Source organism: Nyctereutes procyonoides, unplaced genomic scaffold (assembly GCF_905146905.1).
Source record: "Nyctereutes procyonoides isolate TBG_1078 unplaced genomic scaffold, NYPRO_anot_genome, whole genome shotgun sequence".
Lineage (NCBI taxonomy): Eukaryota > Metazoa > Chordata > Mammalia > Carnivora > Canidae > Nyctereutes > Nyctereutes procyonoides.
In genome coordinates, this window is record NW_026575160.1 from 9,772,991 (window position 1) to 9,797,354 (window position 24,364).

General features: G+C 40.2%; 1 protein-coding gene across 1 annotated transcript in view; it reads right to left on the reverse strand.

Annotated features, from left to right (window-relative positions):
- Positions 1-24,364, reverse strand: part of RAPGEF5 (Rap guanine nucleotide exchange factor 5) — a 229,885-nt gene that overhangs the window by 15,323 nt on the left and 190,198 nt on the right. Inside the window, exons 15-23 of the mRNA XM_055314547.1 lie at positions 23,672-23,702; positions 22,643-22,721; positions 20,289-20,438; positions 16,572-16,669; positions 13,057-13,179; positions 10,762-10,940; positions 5,637-5,727; positions 3,460-3,510; positions 2,559-2,646 (exon numbers count right to left, since the gene is read on the reverse strand). Coding sequence (XP_055170522.1) covers positions 2,559-2,646; positions 3,460-3,510; positions 5,637-5,727; positions 10,762-10,940; positions 13,057-13,179; positions 16,572-16,669; positions 20,289-20,438; positions 22,643-22,721; positions 23,672-23,702 — 890 coding nt within the window. The remainder of the gene's footprint in view (positions 1-2,558; positions 2,647-3,459; positions 3,511-5,636; positions 5,728-10,761; positions 10,941-13,056; positions 13,180-16,571; positions 16,670-20,288; positions 20,439-22,642; positions 22,722-23,671; positions 23,703-24,364) is intronic.

Consider the following 24,364-nt stretch of genomic DNA (forward strand, 5'->3'; position numbering starts at 1 on the left):
TGGGAGGGAGGAAGGAAGGATGAAAGAGAAAATCTGGGATCTCATTTACTCCTGGGCTGTGAGCAGGCTCACCAGGCTGAGTGAGGGAAATGAGCACCGAACACTTTCCAAACTCTTCCTATAATAGAACTACTGGATGAAATGATTCCATGTGGAGATGGCAAGTGAGAGAGGAGGAAGAAATACACAAGCACCCTAACATTCCTTTTATTTACCCGTGCAAATCTGCAATAATCATCTGGGCTCTGAGAGACACACAACTCACCAGAGGACCTCACTTAACCTTCCCACACCTGCTCATATTCACTCTACTGGAAAGGGCTACATCTCCAAAAACACTGTGTGATACACACTGTTCGGCCGCTTCGGACTTTAGCTCAGCTGGATCCTTTCCTCTACATTTATGTAGGGTTTCCCATTCATCCTCTTTCTGAATGGATGCCGCACCACAGCAGGGGGGAAGCTAAATCAAAAGGCAAGAATTGAACCGGGAAACAGGAAAGCTGACGCCGGAAGGATCCTCAGGTTAGGCACTCACTTGATAATCTGCATTCTTACTGGGAACTGACTGTCTCACAAAAAATGGAAATGTGGGAGGCCTAATCCTTTTTAACACCCAAGGAGCTCAACCCAAAGTGAGAGGTGCAAGGGGAGGGTTTTCATTAAAATATTGGTTGTCCGAAAGCAGTTTACCATAACTTTAAAAATTTTTTGCAATTAAAAAACTCCAAATTAATTCCAAAATGTTTTGTTTCAGGCATGATATAGACACACTGTAAATTTTCACCCCATGTTTCTTTGGAAATTATTTCAGAGAAAAATGATAATTTTAAATACAATAAAGCACTAATGATGTTTTTTTCATAATGACAAAATATTTTAAAAGGAAAACTAAGTGCTTATTTAAACTCAAGAAAGCTCCTAATGAAAAAAAGAAAAATATTTACTAGACTATATGACCCAATGTATTTTCAGTAGTAAAAAGGGAAATTTATTTTGCTGCCAACAAAGAGGTCTAGATAAACTCAGTAGAGCAGAAAATTGCATCCAAGCTAAGATGTAAGTGTGAGACACTTGACTGCATTAAATATTTTTTTGGGGAAAATCACGAATATACAGTAAAAAGCACTGCTCATACCTAATTAAGCTCAAGGGACATTGTCAACTAATTTCTCATTACCTTAACATTTTTTGTTTCAAAATTTTTTCTGCTTAAAATTAATTCCTTTCCCAGATCTGTCCTCATTTCCTATACGTGTCTGAAAGATTCTAAGTGTTATTTCCCACCTGCCACCCTGCACTCTCCAGTTGAAGATGTTTTATTTTGCAAATAAAAATCTTAAGCCTGAATAAACTTTTAAATTGTTATTTTGGCATCACAATCTCTCCCTATTTCATCCATTTACATTTAGCAGAATCTTTTCAGCTTGAATGAAGCATCTCCATGCCTCTCAGTTGTGCCAGTACGGTATTGTTTCAGGAAGATTCTTGCTTTGTACTAGATGCAGGATAGATGAGGAGCTGCAGGGATCACAGCAACTCAGTAATTCTCTAAAGCTCTGGTTGTTCTAGAGAGAAGCCGAGGAGGGAGTATCAGAGTTACTGCCAGTGGGGGTAGCAATGGGGGAGGGATGGAGTGCAGTGTGTGTGGGGAGAATGGCTGAGCCATCCAGCAATAGGGCTCCTGGGAAGCTCATTTCCAGAATCACATTTATGAGTCCAGTTATTGGGGCCAGACTCAGCAGAAGTTACAAGCCTCTGAATGGTGGAGGCTATATAAAAAATTATTCCTATAAAATCCCTTGGAAAGAATCAAAATATGACCAAGAAAAATGATCAAATCTTTTTCCTAGAAAGCACAGAGGTAGGATATATACTGAATGTTAGCAGCATAGGCCAGATTAAAAAGAACTTTCTTTTAATTAACCCTCTTAGTTTGAAAGAGACCACTGAGATCTCTTTAGCAAACTTAACTAACATGTTTCTGGATGAATTTTTGGTGCTCTGCAGAAGAGAAGTCAGTTGGACTGACTACCTTGCAGTTGTCACATACTTTCCCAAATGGATGCCACTCCTGGAAAGAAGACAGTACATTCTCCACCAATAATTTTCCTACACTATATTGCTGGGCTTGACCACAAGTATTTCTTAGCAGTCTGGTAGGTTAGCTCTCTGAAATTTAAGTTGCAAACACAGAGCATGCTCACTGTTTGGGTTCTTTATCCCAGCCTTATTCTTGGTTGACTTCAGGGGATGGTAAACTCCAAGAAAATAAGATGGCACTTAGAAGCAGAGCAAAATAAAAACATAAGTTTCCAGGGCCAAGTTCTGTGAATCAGGTGAAAATGCTTTGGTATCTCTCAAATACAATTAAGTAATTCAGCTACTTCAGAAATAATTGAGCATTTGAAGAATAATCACAAGCAAACACGATTAGGTCCTAATGTCAAAATTACAGAAATATACTGAGAATCCTTTTTTTTTTTTTGGTCTGTACAGTTAGAGTGATACATTTCTGAAGATGGAATTGGACAGCATAAAAGATAGAAAATTGTTACCTTTAAGCAACAGAGGCATGAATGGGATTTTGGGTGGTTTCATCTTTTTGAATGCATCTCTGTAGGCTTTGTGATTCAGGGAAGGATCCTGACAAACCAAGCAGATTACAAAGAGAAAGAAAAATCAATGTGCTATAGAAACAATTCTAAATCCACTTTTGCTATACAATTTGAACATGATTTAGATATCGAGAGGTTCTTCCTCAGAACAAAGTAGATAAAGGTTTCCTAGGAGAATAAACTCACTAAATTAGGGCAGGAAATGTAGGCAATGAATAAAAGTCAACTTATTGGTTTACAATAATGGGAACTGACTGCAAAAGAGAGGTACCTTTTGATTGCCCTATTATTTTCCTCAAATAGGTTCTTTAAGTACAGTTTCCTCTGCATAATTTCTATCACAGGGTAACCCCAAAGTCTTTTGTTAGGTACACTGCAAAGAAAAACCTCTCTCATAAGGCATAGACAATGTATAGAAAATAAGAGAACACGGTTTTGTTGTGTTCTGAACAGTAACTATACATTAAAAAAAAATCTAAACCTAAGAAACAGGAGAAAGAAGAATGAGGAAAGAATCATGTATGAGACATGGACTGCACAGTCACTGTATACCAATTGACACTGAAGGCTTTGAAAGGGACTAAGGGACTATACACTTAGAAATCTGCATTCTGGAAATCACATCAGAAGGGCCATTCTCACTACCTTTCTCCACGGAGAGGAAGAAGCATTAACTGGCAACTTCTTCACTCCAGTAAGTAAAGCTACATTTTCATGTACAAGTGATCCAGCCTAAGCTACCAGACACGGTAGAGTGTGGGTCCTGGCCACTGCAAACTAGGAAGAAATGTGGCACTGTCCATTAATTTGAAGAGTAAGTCCCATTTGGCTCACTACTTACTGTTAAGCTTTCAAGTTCAGAGAAAAGTTTCTTAAACTTCCCAGGGATTTTCTAAAATCAAACAAACAAAACACAAAAAAGGAAAAGGTCAGAGAAGTCAGTTACTTTCAGAGGCAATAAAAGAGGAATGTTTATGAAGCTGTGCTTCCACATGTCACATTTCTGAACCTAAATACCTCTATCATTTGGTTCTACCCTGCCTGCTTTTCACTGTGCAATCTTTATCGTTCCTTAATATGACATGCCTTGGGAATGTGGCTAAAAACAGTTTAAAATAAGTAAAGGCTACATGACTCAGAATCTAACTGGTTAGACATTCCACACAATGGTGACTTTTTCATACAAACTTGGATTTCAGTTTCATGTCTCATTTTTGGTGAATGCTCTCGTCTTCTCGCATGGTCTTGCTGAGTGGGAAATAGTGTTACAGGCTAGCTTTGTTGTTGTTGTTGCTTAAATGATATAACTGTGTTTCACAGTGGAGGGCTAATGGTGAAAGACCATAAAAACCCTAACTGACAAAGCCTGCACAGCAACAGTAGGATAGCTGAATCGCAAAGATCACCCACATCAATAGGCGGCATGGAAAGTCAGAGAGGGTGGAAATGGCAAGCCCTCCTGAGTGGTCAGTCGGTCTGAATTTGAATTCTGATTCTGCCCCTTTCTAGCTGGGTAGTTAGGTGGGACTCTCCCCTTGCCCTCCTGCGGTCCACCTGCAATTGGCTCCAGACCTCCTTCATCCCCAAACACTCTGTTCTAACTGGTCTGGCCCATTTCGTAACTGGTCTGGCCCATTTCCTATCAGCTGTGGCACAGATGCAGGGCCCTGCACATAGCAGGCAGTCTACATGTCCATGAAATGCATGCTGTTTGAATTTAACTGAATTATTTCTCCTCTCAATTCCTGCAAATCAAGGCTTCTTTGCTGGTTTAATTCAAATTCCACTCTCCCTCCACCCTTGCTGGCCATTGGTTTCCCTCCGGCCCTGATCAATTGTGGCATTTGTTGTTCGCCCCCTTTCATCTTAGGCTGCGTATGCAGGTCTTGTTTGCTTAACCGGGGCAGGCAGGTCTTTCCTTTCTTTTCTTTTGCACTCCTTCTGGGAGCAGTGGCCCTGACCCTCAGGTCACCACCATGCATGGCCCCTGATGAAAAGAAAGTGAGTCACTAAGATGCTCAGAGCCCTGTGTTGACATCTCAAGTAAGAAAAAAAGAGAGCTGGCCTATCTAGAAGGAGTCAGAATTGGGAACCATGAAGACAATGGAGTGGTGACAGGAGCTGAATCTGAGAGCACTGGAGAGAAGCTCAGGAGACCACACGAGCCATATGCGGGTCAGGATCATATGGGAGAAGCCTCAAAGGTGAAAGAGAAAGGATGGGAGAGAGAAATGGTTCACGCAGCGAGGTAGCCATTCAGTGGAGAACAGAGAAAGAGAAACAAACAAAAGCCCAAAGAAAGAAGGTGATAGGGCTGGGGGTGAGGCCATACTCAGGGATACCCTGCTTTCAGTTCTTCCCACATATGCCCTTAGAGTCTATGCCCCAGAACTTGGGTTAACTTGAGTGGGCTTCTCCATCTTAGAACTCAGGTGGCTTTCATCAGGCAACACAGACAGCGGCAGAGCCTGGACTTGGGAGGCCTGAAACTTAGCATTTTGAGGGCCCTCTTTGGAAAAAAGATTACAAAATTATTTCTGCAAATTTTACAAAGATATACATCATCCATGTGAACACGCTGCAAGATAGAGGGCTGGAAGCTTACGTTCATTAGCATCTCAGCAAATTTGCTTCTGGATACATGTCACCACTTTTGAAAGGACCAACATGGGACTGTAACCACAGTGTCATGGCAGCAGAGCAGAAAACAAATTCTAGCTTTGGAGCATTTTATAATTTTTATCTCTTTCATACACACACACACAAATACCCATATGTTATACATATGAAAAATATGTTTTATATATTTTATATAAATAATAGAACCTTTTTGAAGACCATTTGATCAAGAGTCCAACTTGACACATTTATTTTTAACTTCTTTCCCCTAGTAGTATTTGTCTCATTTAAACCATTTAAATGAATTTATTTTAAAGGACTTTTACTGGAACATTTCCTGTTCAGTTTTATTTATCCCTACGCCCCACTCCCCTATCCACATGAACCCCTAAGGCTTACCTCCCAGGTCTGTGACAGCCGGCTGACAGAGGCAGTGTTGAGACCCATCACAATAGCGAAGAAGGAATTCAGGTTTCTCTGGGCTTTGCAGCTACGGAATAAAAAAAGCACAAGGTACTTGGAGCCACGTCCTTTTGCCAAATGACCGCAAAAGACTGAGCTGGAAAGATTCTCCTAGGCCACAGAGTTCAACGTCCAGGGCAGTGCTGAACTCTGCTCCATGGCTCACACACATTGAGTGCTTCTGTGTGTGTGTGTGTGTGTGTGTGTGTGTGTGTATGTCCGTGCGCATGCGCGTGTGGAGGGTGGTATTCCCTCCACTGTTCCTAACACAGGTAACATATTCCGTTCTTACTTCTAGGAAAAGATCTGTGCTCTGACACCTCAAAAGATTCCTCCTTTAAAAAAAAATATATATTTTGGATGACGCATTTACAACTTCAACAGAAAACTCTTGAATTCACGTTTCTTTATAGATAGCATACTCTCCTTCCAACAGCCCTCTTGTCCCATCTCTTTACTCAGGATGCTGTCATTATGTTTTCACAGACAAGCCCCTCTCACCTCACTGGTCCAAGCTCCTCCTCCCACGACACAGCATTTTCTTTGCTATCAACAATATAGCAATTATATTATGTATCTATGTAAAATATGGCCTGTATTGTGGGGATACTGTCCTACATTTCTCATTTAAAGGAAAAAAGGAGGAAATAAAATGCAAAATAAAATCACATTGAGCTCCCTACACTCTGTAAGCTTATCTGTTCTGTATCATGTCAATCATGTCCTTCAACTCAACTGGTCAAAATTCCACTGATTTTCAAAGCCTGCAGAACAGGCTTGGCCTCCCAGGTCAGCCAGGACAGCCTGTGAGTTCCAGACTCCTTTTACTGGGGCCGTATTAAGAAAACCACTTTTTTGGCATCCCTGACCCAAGTTTTTAAAATTAAGAAATTACTCTAACTTGATAAATATGAAGAAATATACAAGTGCTCAACAGTAAGTCGGTACATAAAAAGTACCCAGTGTTGATGAGCGCAGCTTGCGCCTGATGCCACCTTTTCCACCACATCTCCACCAGGGTCTTGAATAGAACTGATGTATATGCAACTCTGAGTCCTGCTTTTTCAGGACTGTGTTGCAGTGTGTATTATGAATTCTTCACTATCATCATTAATGGCTATATGACTTCATCAAAAACATACTTCATGATTTGTTTACTCGTTCCCCTATTGTTAGCATTTAAGTTCTCAATTCAATTCAACCCCATACAGAATGCTACAATGAGTGTCTTAATGTATAAAACTTCTTTAACTGAGTTTATGGTTCTTTAAGTTAGACATTTAGTCATTACATCACCGGTCAAAAGCGATCTTGACGTTAAAGGTTCTCAACATGTATTAAAAACTGTCCTCAGTGGTGCAAGTTATATATGAAAGCATCTAGTTGAGAACCAGGGGAATGGATGAGGCTGTTTTAGGACTACCATACACAGCTGGCTGTGCCTTGGCAGGTCCTCCCTAAGTGGCCTGTCCTGATGCCAGCCTTGTGGGTTGGCTACTAGGCTCCAGGTCCCAACAGGTCCCACCAGGGAGCACAGGGGAAAGTTCTACCCCTATTACCAGTGGAACCTGGAAAGGCACTGCTGCCTCCATACCTAGGGTCCAATGTATCTGGGGCAGGCACCGTGCTGCAGGCCCCTTACTGCTGAGTCTCCACAGGCACGGGCTGTGCCTCTCCTAGTCTTCCTTGCCTGGCTTCTGGCCCGGCCTGCAGCTCTGCAGTTGGCAAGAGGACCCAAAACTTAGTCTAACTGGCTACTAACTGGCTTCTTCATCTGGTTTCCACCGACTCTCTGCTGGGTGGATGCTGCTTGGTATATTCCATGAATAAATAAAGATGCCTTCTGGCCAATGATTTAGAAACCCACGTGTTCTTATGAATTGTTGGTGACTAAAGGCATCAATACTTTTTTGTTTTTGTTTTTGTTTTGTTTTGTTTTGTTTTTTTGCATCAATACTTTGACTTCGCTTCCCTTGTGTTATTTACTTCCCTCAGTCTACACTTTCTGTGTCGTCAATCCCTGGAAAGTTCACACTGGCCAGAAGAAATGTGAGCCAGTGCCATTGCTTGGTATGCTGATTTGAGGTGCAGGTTCCTCTGTGGAGAGGGCCCCATGGTCCAGAGAACTATCTCACCTTAGGCCACAAGTACCTCCATGGGAGGCTATCTCTTACTCTCAAGTCCTCCCATTTAGTACATGATGGAAGCTCCGTGGTCCTGTGATTCCTCACTAGACATTAGGTTCCTTATAGGTAGAGTATATGTCCATTCCATTTTTCTATCCCGCCCATCACCCAAATGCCTAGTATATAGCAAGCCTTTCAGATAGCATTTGCTGGAGTCGAAAACAAGACATTTTGGGGAAATGGTTTTATTATTACCCATTGTAAACAGATTTATTACTCTTTTTTTTTAATTTGGCATAATTTATCTGTCTGGAATCTTCAAATTCTTATCTTTTTATCTTTTAGCTCCCAAGAACGATTTTCCTGGCCCAGATCTCTTTTTTAGTCATATTTACAATTAAAAAAAAAAAAGCACATACCTAACGTCTGAATCTGTAAAAAGAAAAAATAATTTCTCTAGAAGACAAAGTGATAGAGTATAAACATTGGATACTAAACTGGTCTGGAATCCTTTGTTACCAAGGTTCATTCATTCCACGATAAGAACAGACTGACACTGAAACATTCCAGTTTAGCAAACACTCCTTTGTCTGTGTGAGGAAATAAACTCCACTCAATCCACAGAGGTGGGGGATGGGGATGGTGAGAAGGAAAGGAAACATGAATATGCAAATAGATGCCTTAGGCAGGGGAGACACTTCATGATCATGGAAATTACTATTTTCCCTTGGTTATTCCTACTAGTGTGATTATGAGGAATTTAACTTTATGTTTCTGTTGGCATTCTATTCCATGGGCTAGGGACAGAGAGACCAGTACAGTAAATAATTCAAGAGCATGGGGCCATATGGAGAAGATGTGAATATATTTCATTTCCCTGAGGATAGATATAATCTTATACTGGAACTAAGCTGTGTGGTGTCATTTTGCTCCTTGGGACATTAATGTCCCATTTCTCCAAATAACTGGCATTTATAAGAAAGCTTTTGATCCAAAAAGAGCCTCACCTTTATGAATCTCACAGGCCATTTGGAATGCACTGGCCAAATCAAAAAAAGGAATATCCATCATAAAAACTGCCCAATATTTAGGAATATCTGTTGTATCTCTCTCCATCCAATCCCAGTCACATCAAACACCAGGTTAGGGGACTTCTATTATCTTTTGCTAGGTAAACTGGACGTCCTGCTTCTGGGGGTCTCTTTGCCTATAGTTCAGTCTATATGCTAGTTCAGAGCAACCTTCCTGAGAGATGGCTTTCATCATATCAGTCTCCTGACATAAATTGCAATAATCCTTGTCTTAATTCTGCCCAAACTCTTCGATCTCAAATTCAACATCGTTCACAATTTGGTTTTATCTTCCTTTGTAGATCAATCTCCTACAACTTCTGTACAAATACCCTCCATTCTGGTCAAAGTGGATGCGATTCCTTTCCCTGACCATATGCTGTCTCCCTCTAATGAACCTCTCTGCTTCCCTCCTCCAGTGAGTTTAACCTCCACAGAGAGTCGCACTTTTGATTCTTATTGGTCCAGTTCCACCAAGAATTCAAATACAGCCTTGAATGCTACTTCCCTCACAAATGTTTTTTGAATATTCTTGTTCCACATCATTGGCATACGGAGTTTCCCCTCCTCCAAAGCCCCACTAAGAGTGTGACCTCAGAATAGGGCACACCCTCCATTCTATTTTGCAAATTAGCGATCAGAGCTATCAAAGTATCCCCCCTCCAGCAGGCTGCAAAAACTCCTCAATGGCATGGATTGGGTGTAGAGTCAGTCTGGTTTCCTCATGGAAATCCCTCGTTCCCTGCATGGATCCGTCCAAGTAATGAGAGATCAATACACAGTTCTTGAACAAATGACATGTATATTCCAAACTGTTTGATGTAAAAACTATTTTGCAAGACAAAAGAGAAATAAAAAGGGAAAGAGAGGGCACTGGGAAACATTCTGATTCATGCTGTCTACTTCTGTTGGGAGGCTGTCCTAAGAGCAGTCTCAGGATACAAATCTGGTATTTTAAGAGATGCTCTCAGCAAGTTACTAAAATGTCATTCAACTAACCTTTACTGAGTCACTGCTATTTACCAAGTTCTGCATCAGCCTTGATCATCAGGTACAATGTTTGATTAGCAATGGTCCCTGTCCTCTGGAGGCTAACACAGCCAAGTGAAGGGATTCTATATAAACAGAGAAGTTTAATAAATATAATAAAGAGGTTAAAAGGGAAAAAAGCCTGTGTGTGAGGGAGAGTAGGGGTAGGGAGTAGTTAGTTAACTCTGCATCTGGCTTCAGGAAAGAGATGACTTCAGGAAAGAAGCAACATTTGACCTAGATCTTAAAGAATGACAGCAATTTGCAAGGTGGAAGTGGTCATTTTGGCAGAGTCAACACCACCATATCCAGGCCTGGGGGTGGTGTGCATGGGAAAGCCAGCATTTCAGAGTGGCTTCAGCTGTACCCAGTGGGTGAAGCTCAGAGGTCAGGTAGGACCAGGCAGGGCTGGCCCTGCTAAGGAGTTTGTTAAGCTCAAACCATGGGCATCCAGCAGCCAAGAACAGGATCTTAGAATGCACCTGATTTGCAATAATTCTCCCTCCAAACGTCATCTTCACAGTTTTCCTAGCCTGCTGTAGCTTATCAGCCACACTGTAGCTTAGCTTGCAGGATGGAGCATGTGTGCACTGCCTGCTTAACTGTTCTGGCCCGCAGAGCAGAGTGCTTTAGTTTGGTATTTTAACAGTGACTTAAAAGTATAAGTACTTCAAATGCAAAGACATAAATATTCAAGGACAGACCTTTTCAATCATTCGGTCACTTAACTCAGTATTATACTTTTACCTCCTAACCCTTCTAATCATCACAAGGAGAAAAAAATGTACTCTCTCAAGGAGACGAGAGGAATTGCACTTTTCACTGCCAGAAACTCACTGCGCAGCGATTTTGATGAATTTTTTCACCAGCTGCACTCGCTTGCCCAGCTGGCTGCAGAGCAGGATCTCCGTGGCCACCCAGAGCTGGACTTCATTGCATCTCTGCAGCAGAAGGCTGAGGTTCACCGTGTGCTCTCCACTGCCTTGTCGGCTGAAGGTAAAGTAGATCAGCTCTTGCTGAAAGAAGATGGATTCACAACCAGCATTTATTGTCAGCACAAAGACAAGTTGATCCAAAAGACAGTCCATTTTTAAGAGCTACCTCAGGTAGTCATTCTCATATCATAATGTGTCATGAGAACATAGCAACAGTATATTCAATTTGAAATGTAGCTTTAGAGATGTCTTATTAAATAATGTTCACTTAGAATTCTCACAGAAGTTTTATTTTTAGAATGTGCAGATGACACAGTATTACATGAAAATCTAAGAAGTTTTAAAGGTTAAATCACAGGATTAATCAAATCCAAACCTCCTGAAATTGTTATACTGGCAAAAACAAGTGAAAATGATTGTCACTAGTATAGGTAGATGAACCTCCCCCCTGACAAGGGTTCTCAAATTTTAATGTGAATCAGGATCACCCAGAGACCTCTTTCAGCAGATTGCTGGGCCCCAACCCCCCAATCCTCTGATTTAGTAGGTCTGTGGTGGGGTCCCAAACCTGCATTTATAACAAGTTCCTAGGTGGTGCTGCTGATGCTGCTCTGGGTACCTACTCTCTGAGAATTACGGATAAAAGATTCAGTAAAATCATAAACAGAACAAGAGTGAGATTTAGGGCAAGGTCCAACATTTACAAAATTGAGCAAGATGAGCAACTATTTATAGAGACTGCTTATATGCAGAGCAACAGAGGAGATTTTTTTTATTTTTTAAAAGATTTTATTTATTTATTTATTTATTTGAGAGAGAGAGAGAGGCACAGACACAGGCAGAAGGAGAAGCAGGCTCCATGCAGGGGGCCCAACGCAGGACTTGATCCCGGGTCTCCAGGATCACACCCTGGGCCGAAGGCAGTGCTAAACCGCTGAGCCACACGGGCTGCCCGAGATTTGTTTTTATTTTTTATTTTTTTTTTAATTTTTTTTTTAATTTTTATTTATTTATGATAGTCACAGAGAGAGAAAGAGAGAGAGGCAGAGACATAGGCAGAGGGAGAAGCAGGCTCCATGCACCGGGAGCCCGATGTGGGATTCGATCCCGGGTCTCCAGGATCGCGCCCTGGGCCAAAGGCAGGCGCCAAACCGCTGCGCCACCCAGGGATCCCCCGAGATTTGTTTTTAAATAAAGATTTGTGTGCATGCAAGTGTGTGTACTTTATAGAAGTGACTCCCATTCTCCCACTGAGTAAGCAGCTAAGCAAGGACACCTACTCTACTAACGTTTTTTTTTCTACTAACATTTCCAAAGACACAAATTATTTAGCTCAAATGAATTCATTATTTGCTTAGATTTAATGTTGGAATTTTTAAATGAGAAAATATGAGGACATTCATTCTAAAATGAAACTGAAGCTCAAGTCCCCAAGTTGGGCGTGAGTTTCTTCAGAAGGAAAGGCTGCTTTGTAATGAAAAATTTCACTACATGGCAAAGCAAATGCAACATACGGTTGCACAGAGCTGTCTCATTTTTCATCTCCTGGTTCCTGTGAGCCTTTCCACTGGCTACATTTATTCCTTAATTGTCAGCAGCATTTTGCCCCTAATATATTATTATTCTATATATGTTTAAGCTGTCTCCAAAGGGAGGGCTGATGAACATAAAAATTTGAAATGTATCTCCAAAGCTTCAAGAAAGTACTTTAAGTCTTGCAGTATAGTCTAAATTTATAGAATGTTCTTGAGTTAAAGAATGGCTGTATGTGTGTGTTGGTACGTGCATAAATACGATTCTTGTATAACTACAGTGAACTTTATGGAAAATATAAGTATCAATATCAAAGTTGTCAAATGTGAAATAGCTCTTCAACCCCCTTAGAGCTTCATAAATATGTAAATATAGAAGTATTCATACATATAAAAATATAGCATTTTTATACTACAGTACACATACGGTTATACTAGGAACAAAAAAAATATGATCATGTATTCTGATCTTCTAGGTTTGGGTCAGTCTTTCAGTGTATTTAAAGTCCCCAAATATCTTTTGGGCTATGGTATCCTAAGCATAACCGTATCATCCGATGATGGATCTTCCTTAAATCAAATCACATACAAATACATACTCTTCAAAAAGAATGCACAGTTAAAATAGCACTAGCATTTATTTTATCTTTTCACTCCTTACTTACCTCGTGAATTGAATTGAAGAGACTCCAATCAAAATTCATTAATTCCAGAGCAAGATCCCAAGTGTTCATTCCCAAAATCCTCATCGACCTTTGCTGCGAGTCCTCATTTTCTGCAAATGGGTTCTAAAGCAACAGACAGAAGCAAAAGGATCCTCAGTAATTCCCAAATGTTTGGCACTGAACTGGATGGCCACAGAAAGCCACTAGAAGCCCAGATTAGGAAAGTAATCTTGTCTGAGTGCACTTAATATTTTCCCTGGTCTGTTCATCTTTGGTAAGTTACAACCAATTTGGAAAACAGCCTTGGAAACAATAGAATGTGATCAATGATACTTCACTGAGTTAGCCTGCTCCTCCCCCCTGACATACACACACACACACACACACACACACACACACACACACCCATGCATGCACACACGTGCACGCATCCACAAATCTGATTATAAAACACTGCCCCAGCAGACAGCATAATGAAAGCGAGAGCCCTGAAATCACTTTGGCTTCTGGTAAGAATTAATGTGCCAGCAGGTTAGTATAAAAACAAACAAAAGAAATGTCATGGTGTACTTCAATAAAGACAGACATGGCTTTTACAGGAAATATGTTTAACAACCCTCATCCCAGACACACATTTACAAATTTTATTAAAATGCCTGTGGAAAGTGATAAAAATTTAAACAAAAAATAAAAAAAAATTTACTTCATTTATATCCCATGGTGGATGATTAAGTATCCATTGCTTTACCTACACAAATAGACATGAGTCTGGTAATTGTATTCCCTTAAAATCTGGTATGAAATTATTAAATGCCACCATAACTTTAAATATTTTGTCACTGTTAAATTATTAAAAGTTATTTAACAGCTTTTTCAAAATATTTGATATTTCCTAATTAAAATACAAATTCTCCAGAGGCATGGCTAGGTTAGTTGGTAGAGCACATGATATTGGGGTTGTGAGTTTGAGCCTCTTGTTGGGCTTAGAGTATACTTAAAAAAATAAAACAAGATTCTCCTATTTGAGGGATTGGGTTTGAGTAGTTCATGATGTTAAAACTGCTAATGACTTGGGAAAAAAAAAGGAATGGGACTTTGCAAAAATAAATGACATGACAGGATGAAGGGAATATTTCAGATTCCAAATATTAATTCCTATTTTAAAACTTCAAAACTATTTACATTTTACAAGTTTTATTGCTTTCAAGGTTTGCTAATTTGAAAAAAAAATGACAAAAAAGACCTTCACAGAGCTTTCCCACAGACTTGATTCTCTTCAGAGCAGGTCAAGGTACAAGTTGTCCCTGGAGTCCAGAGTGGGACACAGGGTGGAGCTCATTGGGTGGGCTGAAAGAATGCATGTTCAAATATTGAGTGGGGGAAAAGCCCATGTTTCTCATGGTCTGATTAATCTGGAATCAGAGAGATGCCATGCTATGCTGCAGGCATTCAGAAGGAGAGCCAAGAGTTGGGAAGCAACATAAATCTCTGTATACTGGGCAGTCCGGGTGGCTCAGCCAGTGGTTTAGCGCCGCCTTCAGCCCAGAGCCTGATCCTGGAGTCCCAGGATTGGGTCCTGCATCGGGCTCCCTGCATGAAGCCTGCTTCTCCCTCTGCCTGTTTCTGCTGCTCTCTCTCTCTCTGTCTCTCATTAATATATAAATAAAATCTTTAAAAAAATCTCTGTATACTAATTTGGAGATGTAAGGATATTTTCATTTGGCTTTTTACCCCTCCTACTCTCTCTTCCTAAATGCATTCCTTACTCCGATACTGCCCTCTGGTTATATCCAAGGCTGTTTATGGCCCTCTCTGAGAAACACTTTCTATTTCTCTATCCCATTCATTCATTCAGGGCTCTAATTCCTGCTTTCTGAGAAGATGAATTCATCTATATTTAAGTATAGTGAGTTCTAGTGGTTTCACAGGTTATCTATCCTGTCCTTATAATCAACTGAAATCTTTTCGAGATAAAACACTGAAAGCTATGATTGCAACAGGGAAATTTCAGGCAGTATGCAGAATTGGTGGTAGAAACATTTGAGGGCAGGATGGCAACTGGCTCATCTGGGAACATACTTCAGAGCACCCACTTATTCTACTAGGACACTGCTTAGGCCTGCTTTCTACTCTTCTGAAGCTGGTCTTGGTCAGTGGTAGGAGAGAGCTCTGGGCGTACATACCAGGGAACTGCCAAGTCTGTGCATAGCAGGAGGAAGGAGGGCGTGGAAGAAAGTGTGTGAGTCTCTACTATCATGAGCAGCTCCACAGAAGCTACGGGGTAGATTGTTCTCCTCCCTAGGGAGGGTTAAAGTCAAGCCAGTCTCATTATTTACTTGAGGATGCTGTGTGGCATCCTATTTGTCATGGTTTGCTTATGGAATGACATCATGTACAGACACAGGACCTGTGTGACCAACTTAAGGACATTCAGAAGCAGAAAGGCTCAAGTAAGACAAAAATTTTCCTCTCCTTTGCTCTTTCATCATATACAAATGAGAGGAATGTCTAAGAGCTTCAGAGACAAAAACTATTGGCCCGGAGTCCTAGCATTTTCCCTTACTTGGAGGTAGAGGCTAGAGTAAGTTACTTGGCCTTTCTGAATGTCACAAGGTTACTGGCAATGTTCAATGAGATACCGTATGTAAATTACCTAGCACCTAACTGTCTGGTAGAAGTGCAAAAAATGACAATGATTAGTAGGTTGATACTTGTAGATAATTTTACAAAAACTATTTTTATTATAAGCAGTTTCGGTTAACTCATGTGGTATGTACATTCCTCAAGCATAAATACAAGAGTTGGCTAGAAAGAACCACTGTGGTGATGGCTCCCTGAAACAGACTAGGACCATGGGTCTAGATGATACTCTTTGTGGGTGAGGAGTCTGAGGCTGGATCCGACCATGCAGAAAGCAACCACAAGGCTGAAGTTTTTAGGAAAGTAGTAATGACAAATCATCTAACTGCTTAGCCGTAAATGTTCTTAAATTTGAAATGAAAATAACTGACAGCATGGGTTCTACATATCTTCAAACTCCTACTCCTCATTGGCATCTCAGGTACCATCGTTATAAGCCCATCTTACATGAGGAAGGCTGAAAATCAACCCTTTCTTCCTGGGAATGGTACACTTGAAGTGGGCCAAATGGACCGAAATCAAGAATATAGTCTCTTTCCCCTTAAATCTGCACAGGGTAACATTTTTCAGATTGAGCTCCACATATGTGTCAAAAAAGAAGGAATAGAATTAAGATTAATGGGGGGGGGTCACTTCTCTCCTATCCCTTGTTTCAGGGGCCCAGAGAGAAACACGTTTGACTTCGGAAGGGTTTAGGATTTCTCAAGTTGTACCTATCTTTGATTTGCAAAACTAGTGTCATCCGATAAGTGTATTGTTGGCAGAAGAGGAGGAAGTAATACGATGTGTTTTTCTAACATTCATTTTGAAAGATACAGAAATACGATTGTAGTCTGCCATGTGTGTTTCCAGTAAAAGGCTAAGTACTTTCTTACCAAAGTATCGGCTAGATCTTTTCGGTAGACATATATCCGACCAGATGCTTCAAGCGATTTGGAGATGGCCAAGTCATTTGGCTGAAGTTCATGCTTTTCTTTATTAAAAAAAAAAAAAAAAAAAAAGAGTAATTAGAAACACAAGGGCAGTGGTAGGCATACACAGTATATCTAAAGAGTGAAAATTGCCAAAGAAAAATATTTAAAAGTAACTAGAATGCAGATTTAATTTAGTTCTGCATCCTCTGTGCAACAGCAACAACAGGACCATGGACCTCATTGCTCCACATGCATAAAGTAGAAGCCTCCTGCAATTTCTCCTTAAAATATTTAGTTGTTCTTTACAACAGAGAACAGTTTAGGGAAGAAAGTAAAATTCACTCATAATCCAATCACTCTAAGATTGGTGATGATGATGATAAGATTGGTGACCATATGATGGTGATGTAGTTAAACATTTGGGTATGTTTTTGTTCTGATCTTGATGCAAATGTGTGTAAACAACATTCACACATACATATAGTTGCAATTATTTACACATATGCCATTCATAATTAGTATGGATGCATACACACATGTACATTTGCAGTTTTTGCATATATGGTTTTATATTCCAATTTTATTATAAGCACTTATCCACTTGTCAAAATTATTTATGTATATGTCCTGTTTAATTGGTTACATAACAGTCCCTTATACCATCATGTAATCTTTCCTCTATTGTTGACCAATTTAATAGTTTCCAATGTTTTTGTCACATAAATTAAACGGCAAGATATATGTAAATACTAGTATGCAGGTCTGGGACATAATAGGAGCTTGATAAATGGGATTTATTATTATAGCAGCCATACTATATACTGCTGAAGTCAACAACCTTATGCATAAATCTTTGGCTGTTCATGGGTGATTTTTAAAAATAGATTCCCAGTAATGAAATTACTAGGTCAAAGGGGAATGAATATTTTTTAATGTTTTTGATACGAACTGCCAAATTGCTTTCAAATTCTTACACCAACCAACACTGACCATTCCTTGTGGTAAGTTTGCTATTTAGCTGAAACCAAAAAAAGATTCTCCATTTATTTTAAATTTCTTGATTACTGGTAAAGCTGAGTCTTTTTAAAGTATTCTTCTATTTGCCTTATTACAAATTATTCCTCCCCTTCAGCCATTTTTCTACCATCACTGGAGCTCTCTTATAACACAATAGCCTTCTTTGTAGAAAAATGTCCTCCTCCTAACTAGAAATTACAGACGGGAATTGACTAAGCTAATCCTCAAGTTTATTGCACTGTAACATAATCAGCTTCTATAAGTCAGCCTTATAGTTACCCAGCCTGGTTGGGGAATGCAATATTCCATGTATCTTTTTCTAGATAACTTAATCAGTTCAAAGGCCAAATTTTGTTTTGAACGTTTCTGCTTAATACAGAGTACACAAACGATAATCCAATATATTCTTTATGGCCCAGCATTATAAAGATCAATAGCACTTTCATGTCAGGCTGTTGACGTGCGTGGTGAATGGTCCCACACGGCTGAGCTCTGAAGTTTTTCCATCTTCTCCCTCTTCCTCTAGCTACAATTTCTTGCAACCCTGTATGTTCCCATGTCCACTTTACACCTGAATTATGAGAGTCATCTGCCCTTGCAACAGAATAAAATGCCACAGCCTTCTGACAGTCACTTTTCTATTTCCTAAGAATTATTATTATTTTTCTTATTTTCAGGTTTGTCATTACACCATAAAAGATAAAAGCTCATAGAATTTTACTCTCTGAAAAACTAGGCAGGTAGGTTTCTGTTACTACACACATATACTTTACCTACTCCGGGTAGAAAACAGCTAGAAACCTACTGAAAGCCATGAGGATAATAGCACCAGTTCTTTTAGAAAAATCCACAAAACCTACGACACTGAGACATTTTAAAACTTTTTTTTTTTGACAAAAAGAAAGTAAGAGTAGATTGCATTGTCATTTCATTTTAAAGTAGTATTGAAAACATTATTTATTGTAAATTAGGTAATTAGAGCAAGGAATACATTAAACTTTCTTTTTTTCCTTCTTTTTCTTTATAAAGCATTTTTGTTTAGAGGATATTAAGCTACAGGCAGAAAGGTTCTTAACAGACAAAAAGTACTAATTGATGGGAAATGATGGCACATTTCCAAATCTGTGGGATAATTCAAGAAATAAGCTGGTATTTCTAGAGAAGATTAGCAGTGAGTTTATACACATTAGAACAACGCTGGTCTCCCTGATGAATCTAATTTAATAGAGTGTAAAAATGGTATTTCATGGCCATCAAATAGATACTGGGTAGTAAAAGAGCTACTCATTACTTTCCAGATTCACATGTGGCCCTGGGCTGACTCTGAGTCTGCCCCAAGGGAGAAGGGTCTCAGTTTTGCTACCGTGTTCACCTGGGGTCCTTCCTCCTCTAAAATGGGGACCCAATGACTCCTTTTTGTAATGGTACTGTCTTGAGAGACAAATGTTCTGCTGAAGTTTAATATTGTTTAGAATCAACTAATATTTTTGGTCACTTAAAATTAAATATAATATACATTTATCCTATCTATCTGGCATGCCAGAAATATTTTATTAAAAATTCAACACTGGTTAAAATCCAGGGAGTGCAGATGTTTTTCCCACTTTTGCTCTTTTTCTCTAGATAACGTTTTGATGGGATGCACAATTAGGGCCCCTTGAGAGGGAGGAGAGATTCTCATGAGACCCAAGGAGAAGGGCTATACGGTTTGCATATGTAATTCACTAGCTTGTCAGACCATTTTACCTGCTTCTGGGTAACAAAGCAATACAAGATTCTGTTACACAAATGCATTAACACCAAGTTAAATCCGGATATTGTCCTCCTCCCCCAGCACCATAAGGATAACAAAGGGTCAAGAAATGCCGGTGTCTGCTCCCCCGCTCCTTCCCGCCCTATCTCTGTTTAGTTCACATGGTATTCCCATTTTTCAACTACAGATGCTAAGACACTTTCTTTTTTTTTTTTTTTCAGGGTTAATGAGATATTAAATAAAGATTGTAAGCCAAAAAGGAGGCCAGCAACACTGAGATCGGACAGGCCCCAGTGAAAACGAAGGGGTCTGTTCAGGTCATGTAGATCAATACTCTCAGCTTGTAATCTGTGTGATCTTATTCAAAACAGACAATAAACCATTCTCTGAGGATAAATAAGGCCCTGTAGAAGGAAAAGCTATAACCAGACCTCACTCTCCACGTCCACCTGAAGGAACACTGCCTGTGAGCTTTCAGCTTATTGGAGTTTTTATTTCCTTCAACAGGGAGTCTTTTTAAGTATTAAACTGTCAGGTAGCAATATGACTAGTTCAAGGCTGTCTTTCTTTTTCCTTCCTAGAGTAATTTCATCCTTTAGCAATTTCCCAAGTTAATTTAAATATGAAAATAGAAGGCTTATCTAGAGTATAAAATATGAAAAGCTTTATAATATATTTCAAAACACTGGCATGGCCCTTTATTCAGTTCTTGGGGAGGAAATTCAAGATCCAACAGTACCCAACTGTTGTCATGGAAACGCCTCTGCGAGGCAGCTTCTTATTGTTACTGTGGTCATCCAGCTGCGGACCCAGAAGGGACAAGCCACACGTTTACTCTATGAAAATGTCGACTCTCCTTTCAGGGGAGATCCAGTGGAAGATTAATATTCCAGGACAGAAAAGTTTACCCCCAGAGAATGTGACGGCCACCAGAGCCAGATCCTCTTCTGCATGCTGGATCTTTTCTGCCACAACTTTCAGGATCTCATGTGCTGTACTGGAAACTTTTGCCTTCACGCTGACATAGGAGTGCTCCGTTATATACACGTGGCAAAAAACTGCACACAACCAAAAGAAATGTTAGTGAACTGAGAACTGTAGCCAAGAGGTACAGATTTTCTCAAATTAAGGCACCCACCTTCCTATTCTCTTTAGTATAAAACCTACCCAACTAGATTTACATATTCATGTCTGTACATGGGTGCCTTGTGGGCATACATACAGAAATGTGTGCTTGCCCACACAAGAGATACAGACATCAGAAAGCTGGTGAATAAGCATGCCGAGGACCTAGGCTTCCCAAACCATAATGAGAGACCCATGTCACGGAAGCATGCATTCATGGTGGAGATAGCCTGACCACACCACAATGGAATGGGTGGTACATGAACCGTAGCTGAGTCTCTTTTTTGAGGGTTACTGAGATTTCCCAAAGCAGTATATTAAGACACCTAACTCATAAATTTTTATTTTATACTCCATTTCTGAATAGTCCCAGTGGCTCATTCAAGAACCACATTTTGCCATTAGAATTCTCAGAAGCTTGTCTAAAAAATCTGCCAGTTCGCCATGGTTTTTGTGTTCAGGCTTCTTGGTCACTTAATAATGATGTCCCTGATCAAGATGGGGATGAGTTTGGTTTCTAAACAGAAGTGATGTTTCCAGCCCTTTAAATTTCCTTTTTATTGTCTGCAGGGCAAATAATTATTACTAGGACACCACTACCACCAGGGTGAATCGGGGTCCTGGAAGAAATTTTCTTTATGATTTGAGAGCAGAAAGTGTTTAATAGCAGTGGAGGTAACAGATACATTATTTGCTCTTTGCAGCAGCTACTCTGAATGTATAAAATACTAGCATCTTTCAAAAAGGTAATACATGGAGATATTCTTCTCTACCATATTGCAAAAAATAAAAAAAAGGGGGAGGGCAGTTCCTAGAGAAATCTTATACTCAATTTAAACAGACCCACAAAAATAAACCTAGGATGGTTTCCACACAAAGGCAAATGAAGCAGAAGAAAAACCGTGAGTTTACATGCACAAACCTCAAAGTAAACACGCCACCAGAAACCAGTGACAGCATTCTGCTCTTGGTTTGGTTGGGTGTGTCACTAAAACAGTATCATCTGATAAACAGTTGATTTATATGTTGTCAACAGATACGTGAAAGGCAAAAAAGCTTTTTGGCTTCCACAGAAAAAGAAAATTTTTGAGCAGGACAAGGTCCAGTGCACAAACCACTGAATATGAGGAAAGTTTACACCTTGCTTAATAAACTGATGAACAAAAAGAGGCCGGAGCATCTCAAAATACTTATATTCCTGTAACACAGCTTGGGAAATTATCCCATGAAATTTAAAGACAAATAAGTCTGGAGGATCAGCAACTAGGAATTAGGAGGTAAGATCATTTCCCTCCCAGCTTCCACAAATACTTTGGAGAAGAAGAAGCATCGGTGGGGACATTTTGCTATTTAAGTATGGAAGAAGCTGAGCAGGTATGAGACGTTCACACTTAGAACGTCAGCACATACTGAGAGTCTCCTAGTCACACCAGCTTGAATGTTTCCATTGCTGTGTTTCCCCAGGCTCTGTATTCAACTCAACCTTTATGCAAACAGGAGGAAACCATTTCTTGTTCTGCTACAAGGTTGTAACATAGAAGGTAGCACCTTGGTGGGGGAGCAGATAGAGGTGTCCCCCCTGCCCCTGGTATTGAGAGAGCAGCCGTCTTCCGAGTGGGTCCCAAGCCCTGTCACCCACCGCAGGTGCCCTGGGGGCGTGGTTCCACCTGCCACCTCCTGGCCTTGCAGGATCTCACCCACGCTTCCTTCCTTCTGCTATTCTTTCCCAGAGTCACATCTCTGCATCTCAGAGACTGGCCCCACCCCTGCCCTGCACGTTGGCTGTAGTGGACTTGCCAGTCAGTCCCAGGCAATGGGCTGACAGATTGAGAACAGGTGGTACTTCGAGGCCATTTTGCACCTCTACCCAAGAAAGTAGGGAGACACTTTGCAGTCTCCCTTTTTCCTTTCCTAAATTAAAAATGTTCTTGGTCTCTGGGATGCTGGTGTATGATCCAGAAAACTGCAACACTCAAAGGAAGAACATAAAGGCCATCATACTGGGTGCTAATGTGCTCGTCACAGGGGTTGTGATAGCTAGAAATGCTCAAAGGCGGGCTGATGAGTTAATGCGGGAGAACTGAAGGTGATTAACCACCCTCCACCTACCTCAAACCCTCGTTAAAATCATACTCACTTTCCTCTGTTTCAGTCACAGTTCCTCTGTGCTGGAGCCAGTTCTCCTTGAGACTGAATTGGTGGAAAAGGGCTTTATTCTGTGAGGAGCGAGAAAGAGAACAATGAATGAATGCATGCCTGCCCTTTGGAAAACCACAGCTGTTTATAACATGTTCCAAAAGAGCCAGCCAATTTTTCTTTCTTTCTTTCTTTCTTTTTTTTTTAATGAAACCCACCCATCCAGTCTTAGAGGAATAAATAGGGAGTTGCCTCTATTAATGTATGCGGAGGTGGAGATTCTGAGCAACACAACAGACCTTGGCCAAAGCCAGTAGCAGGCAAAATGCTCCTATAATTATTTCCTGCAACATGCTGGAGAGTATCTGAACCTCTGGCTAGTACAAACATCCACAGATTCTTCTCTAGAGAGAGACACCCCAACATTAATCATGCTTTTGGATAAAGCAACTTTGGGACAGTTGCATACTTCTGCTGCCTCATGATGATTTGCTTAAGGGAAATAATTATATTATTCATATGATTCTCCACCTGATACATCAGCTTCTACAAAACATGTGCCTGACATCTCTTTTGCATTTGCCCTTCAAGGTGAACAGGTTAACACACTCCTTCTTTCTCTTTTTGTCAGGTTGAAAAGTACAAACCTTTTTGCTTATTACTAGACTTCCTCACCCTTGCAGTCAAGATTCTTGTCTTTTTTCCCCTTTCTTTTTCCTTTTTTTTTTTTTTTTTGCATCAGTGTTTCAAATTCAAATTTATATCACTCTGGGAACACTGGGGAAACTCTCAGATTCCAAAAATATGCAGAATGTCAAGACAAGGGCACATGGCTATGACTGGCTCTGGATCTACAGTAGCACCAGCAAAGTGAAGGGAAAGCAATGCAGGCCACGACCCCAGGCTTCCCCGCCTGCTCCTGTTGTGCTTGAGGCAGTGTTCATTTTAATTATGAAGAAATGCCAAGGGAGGCAAAGCAAGGTCTCCAAACTGGATGGCCCCACTGTAGATAGAGAAAGGTCTGCCTCACCTTCCTTTGTGGTGAATATTCATCTACGGTGCTGAAAGGGAAGGACAACAAGTTTAGTCTTTGTCTCAAACCCAGAATAATGCAATGATCGTCACAAAGGACTAATTTTCAGGCATTAGGCAGAGGTTTTTGCTTTTCAGAAAGATAAAACCAGGTATTCATTAGGTCACTATGTATAACACCCTTGACATCGGGCTCTGGATTTCCGAATGAATCAGGAAGAAAAGATGCTATCTGCTCAACAGGTATATTTTACTTTTTACCCACAGAGAGTGAGTGCTGAAGGAAGAGTTGGATTTATTCAGTCCACAGAAACTCTAAGTTTTCTCAGCAATTGAAAGATTTTGGGTGAAATTATTGTTAGTAAGATGGTTATGTCAGCCAAGGTACATCATTTTCAGAATGTTGCCATGTGTGGTAGAAAGAAGACATTAAGACATTCTGTAGGTCCCCAGCTCAAATTTTTTTTCCAGAATCTAGAGATATTTCATAATCTTATACCAAAGAGGTAAAAGTCCTTTATTATTTTCCCAATCTGTTATTTCTCATTTTATGTAAGTTTTTTAAATGGACTGTATTAAGTTCCATGAATGCATCGATGCATTTAAAGGTATTAAGCTATGAATTCGTTTCCCAAGGGTCACAAGGCCTACCTTACGGCAAAGACCAACTTCCATGTGGGGGATTATTTTG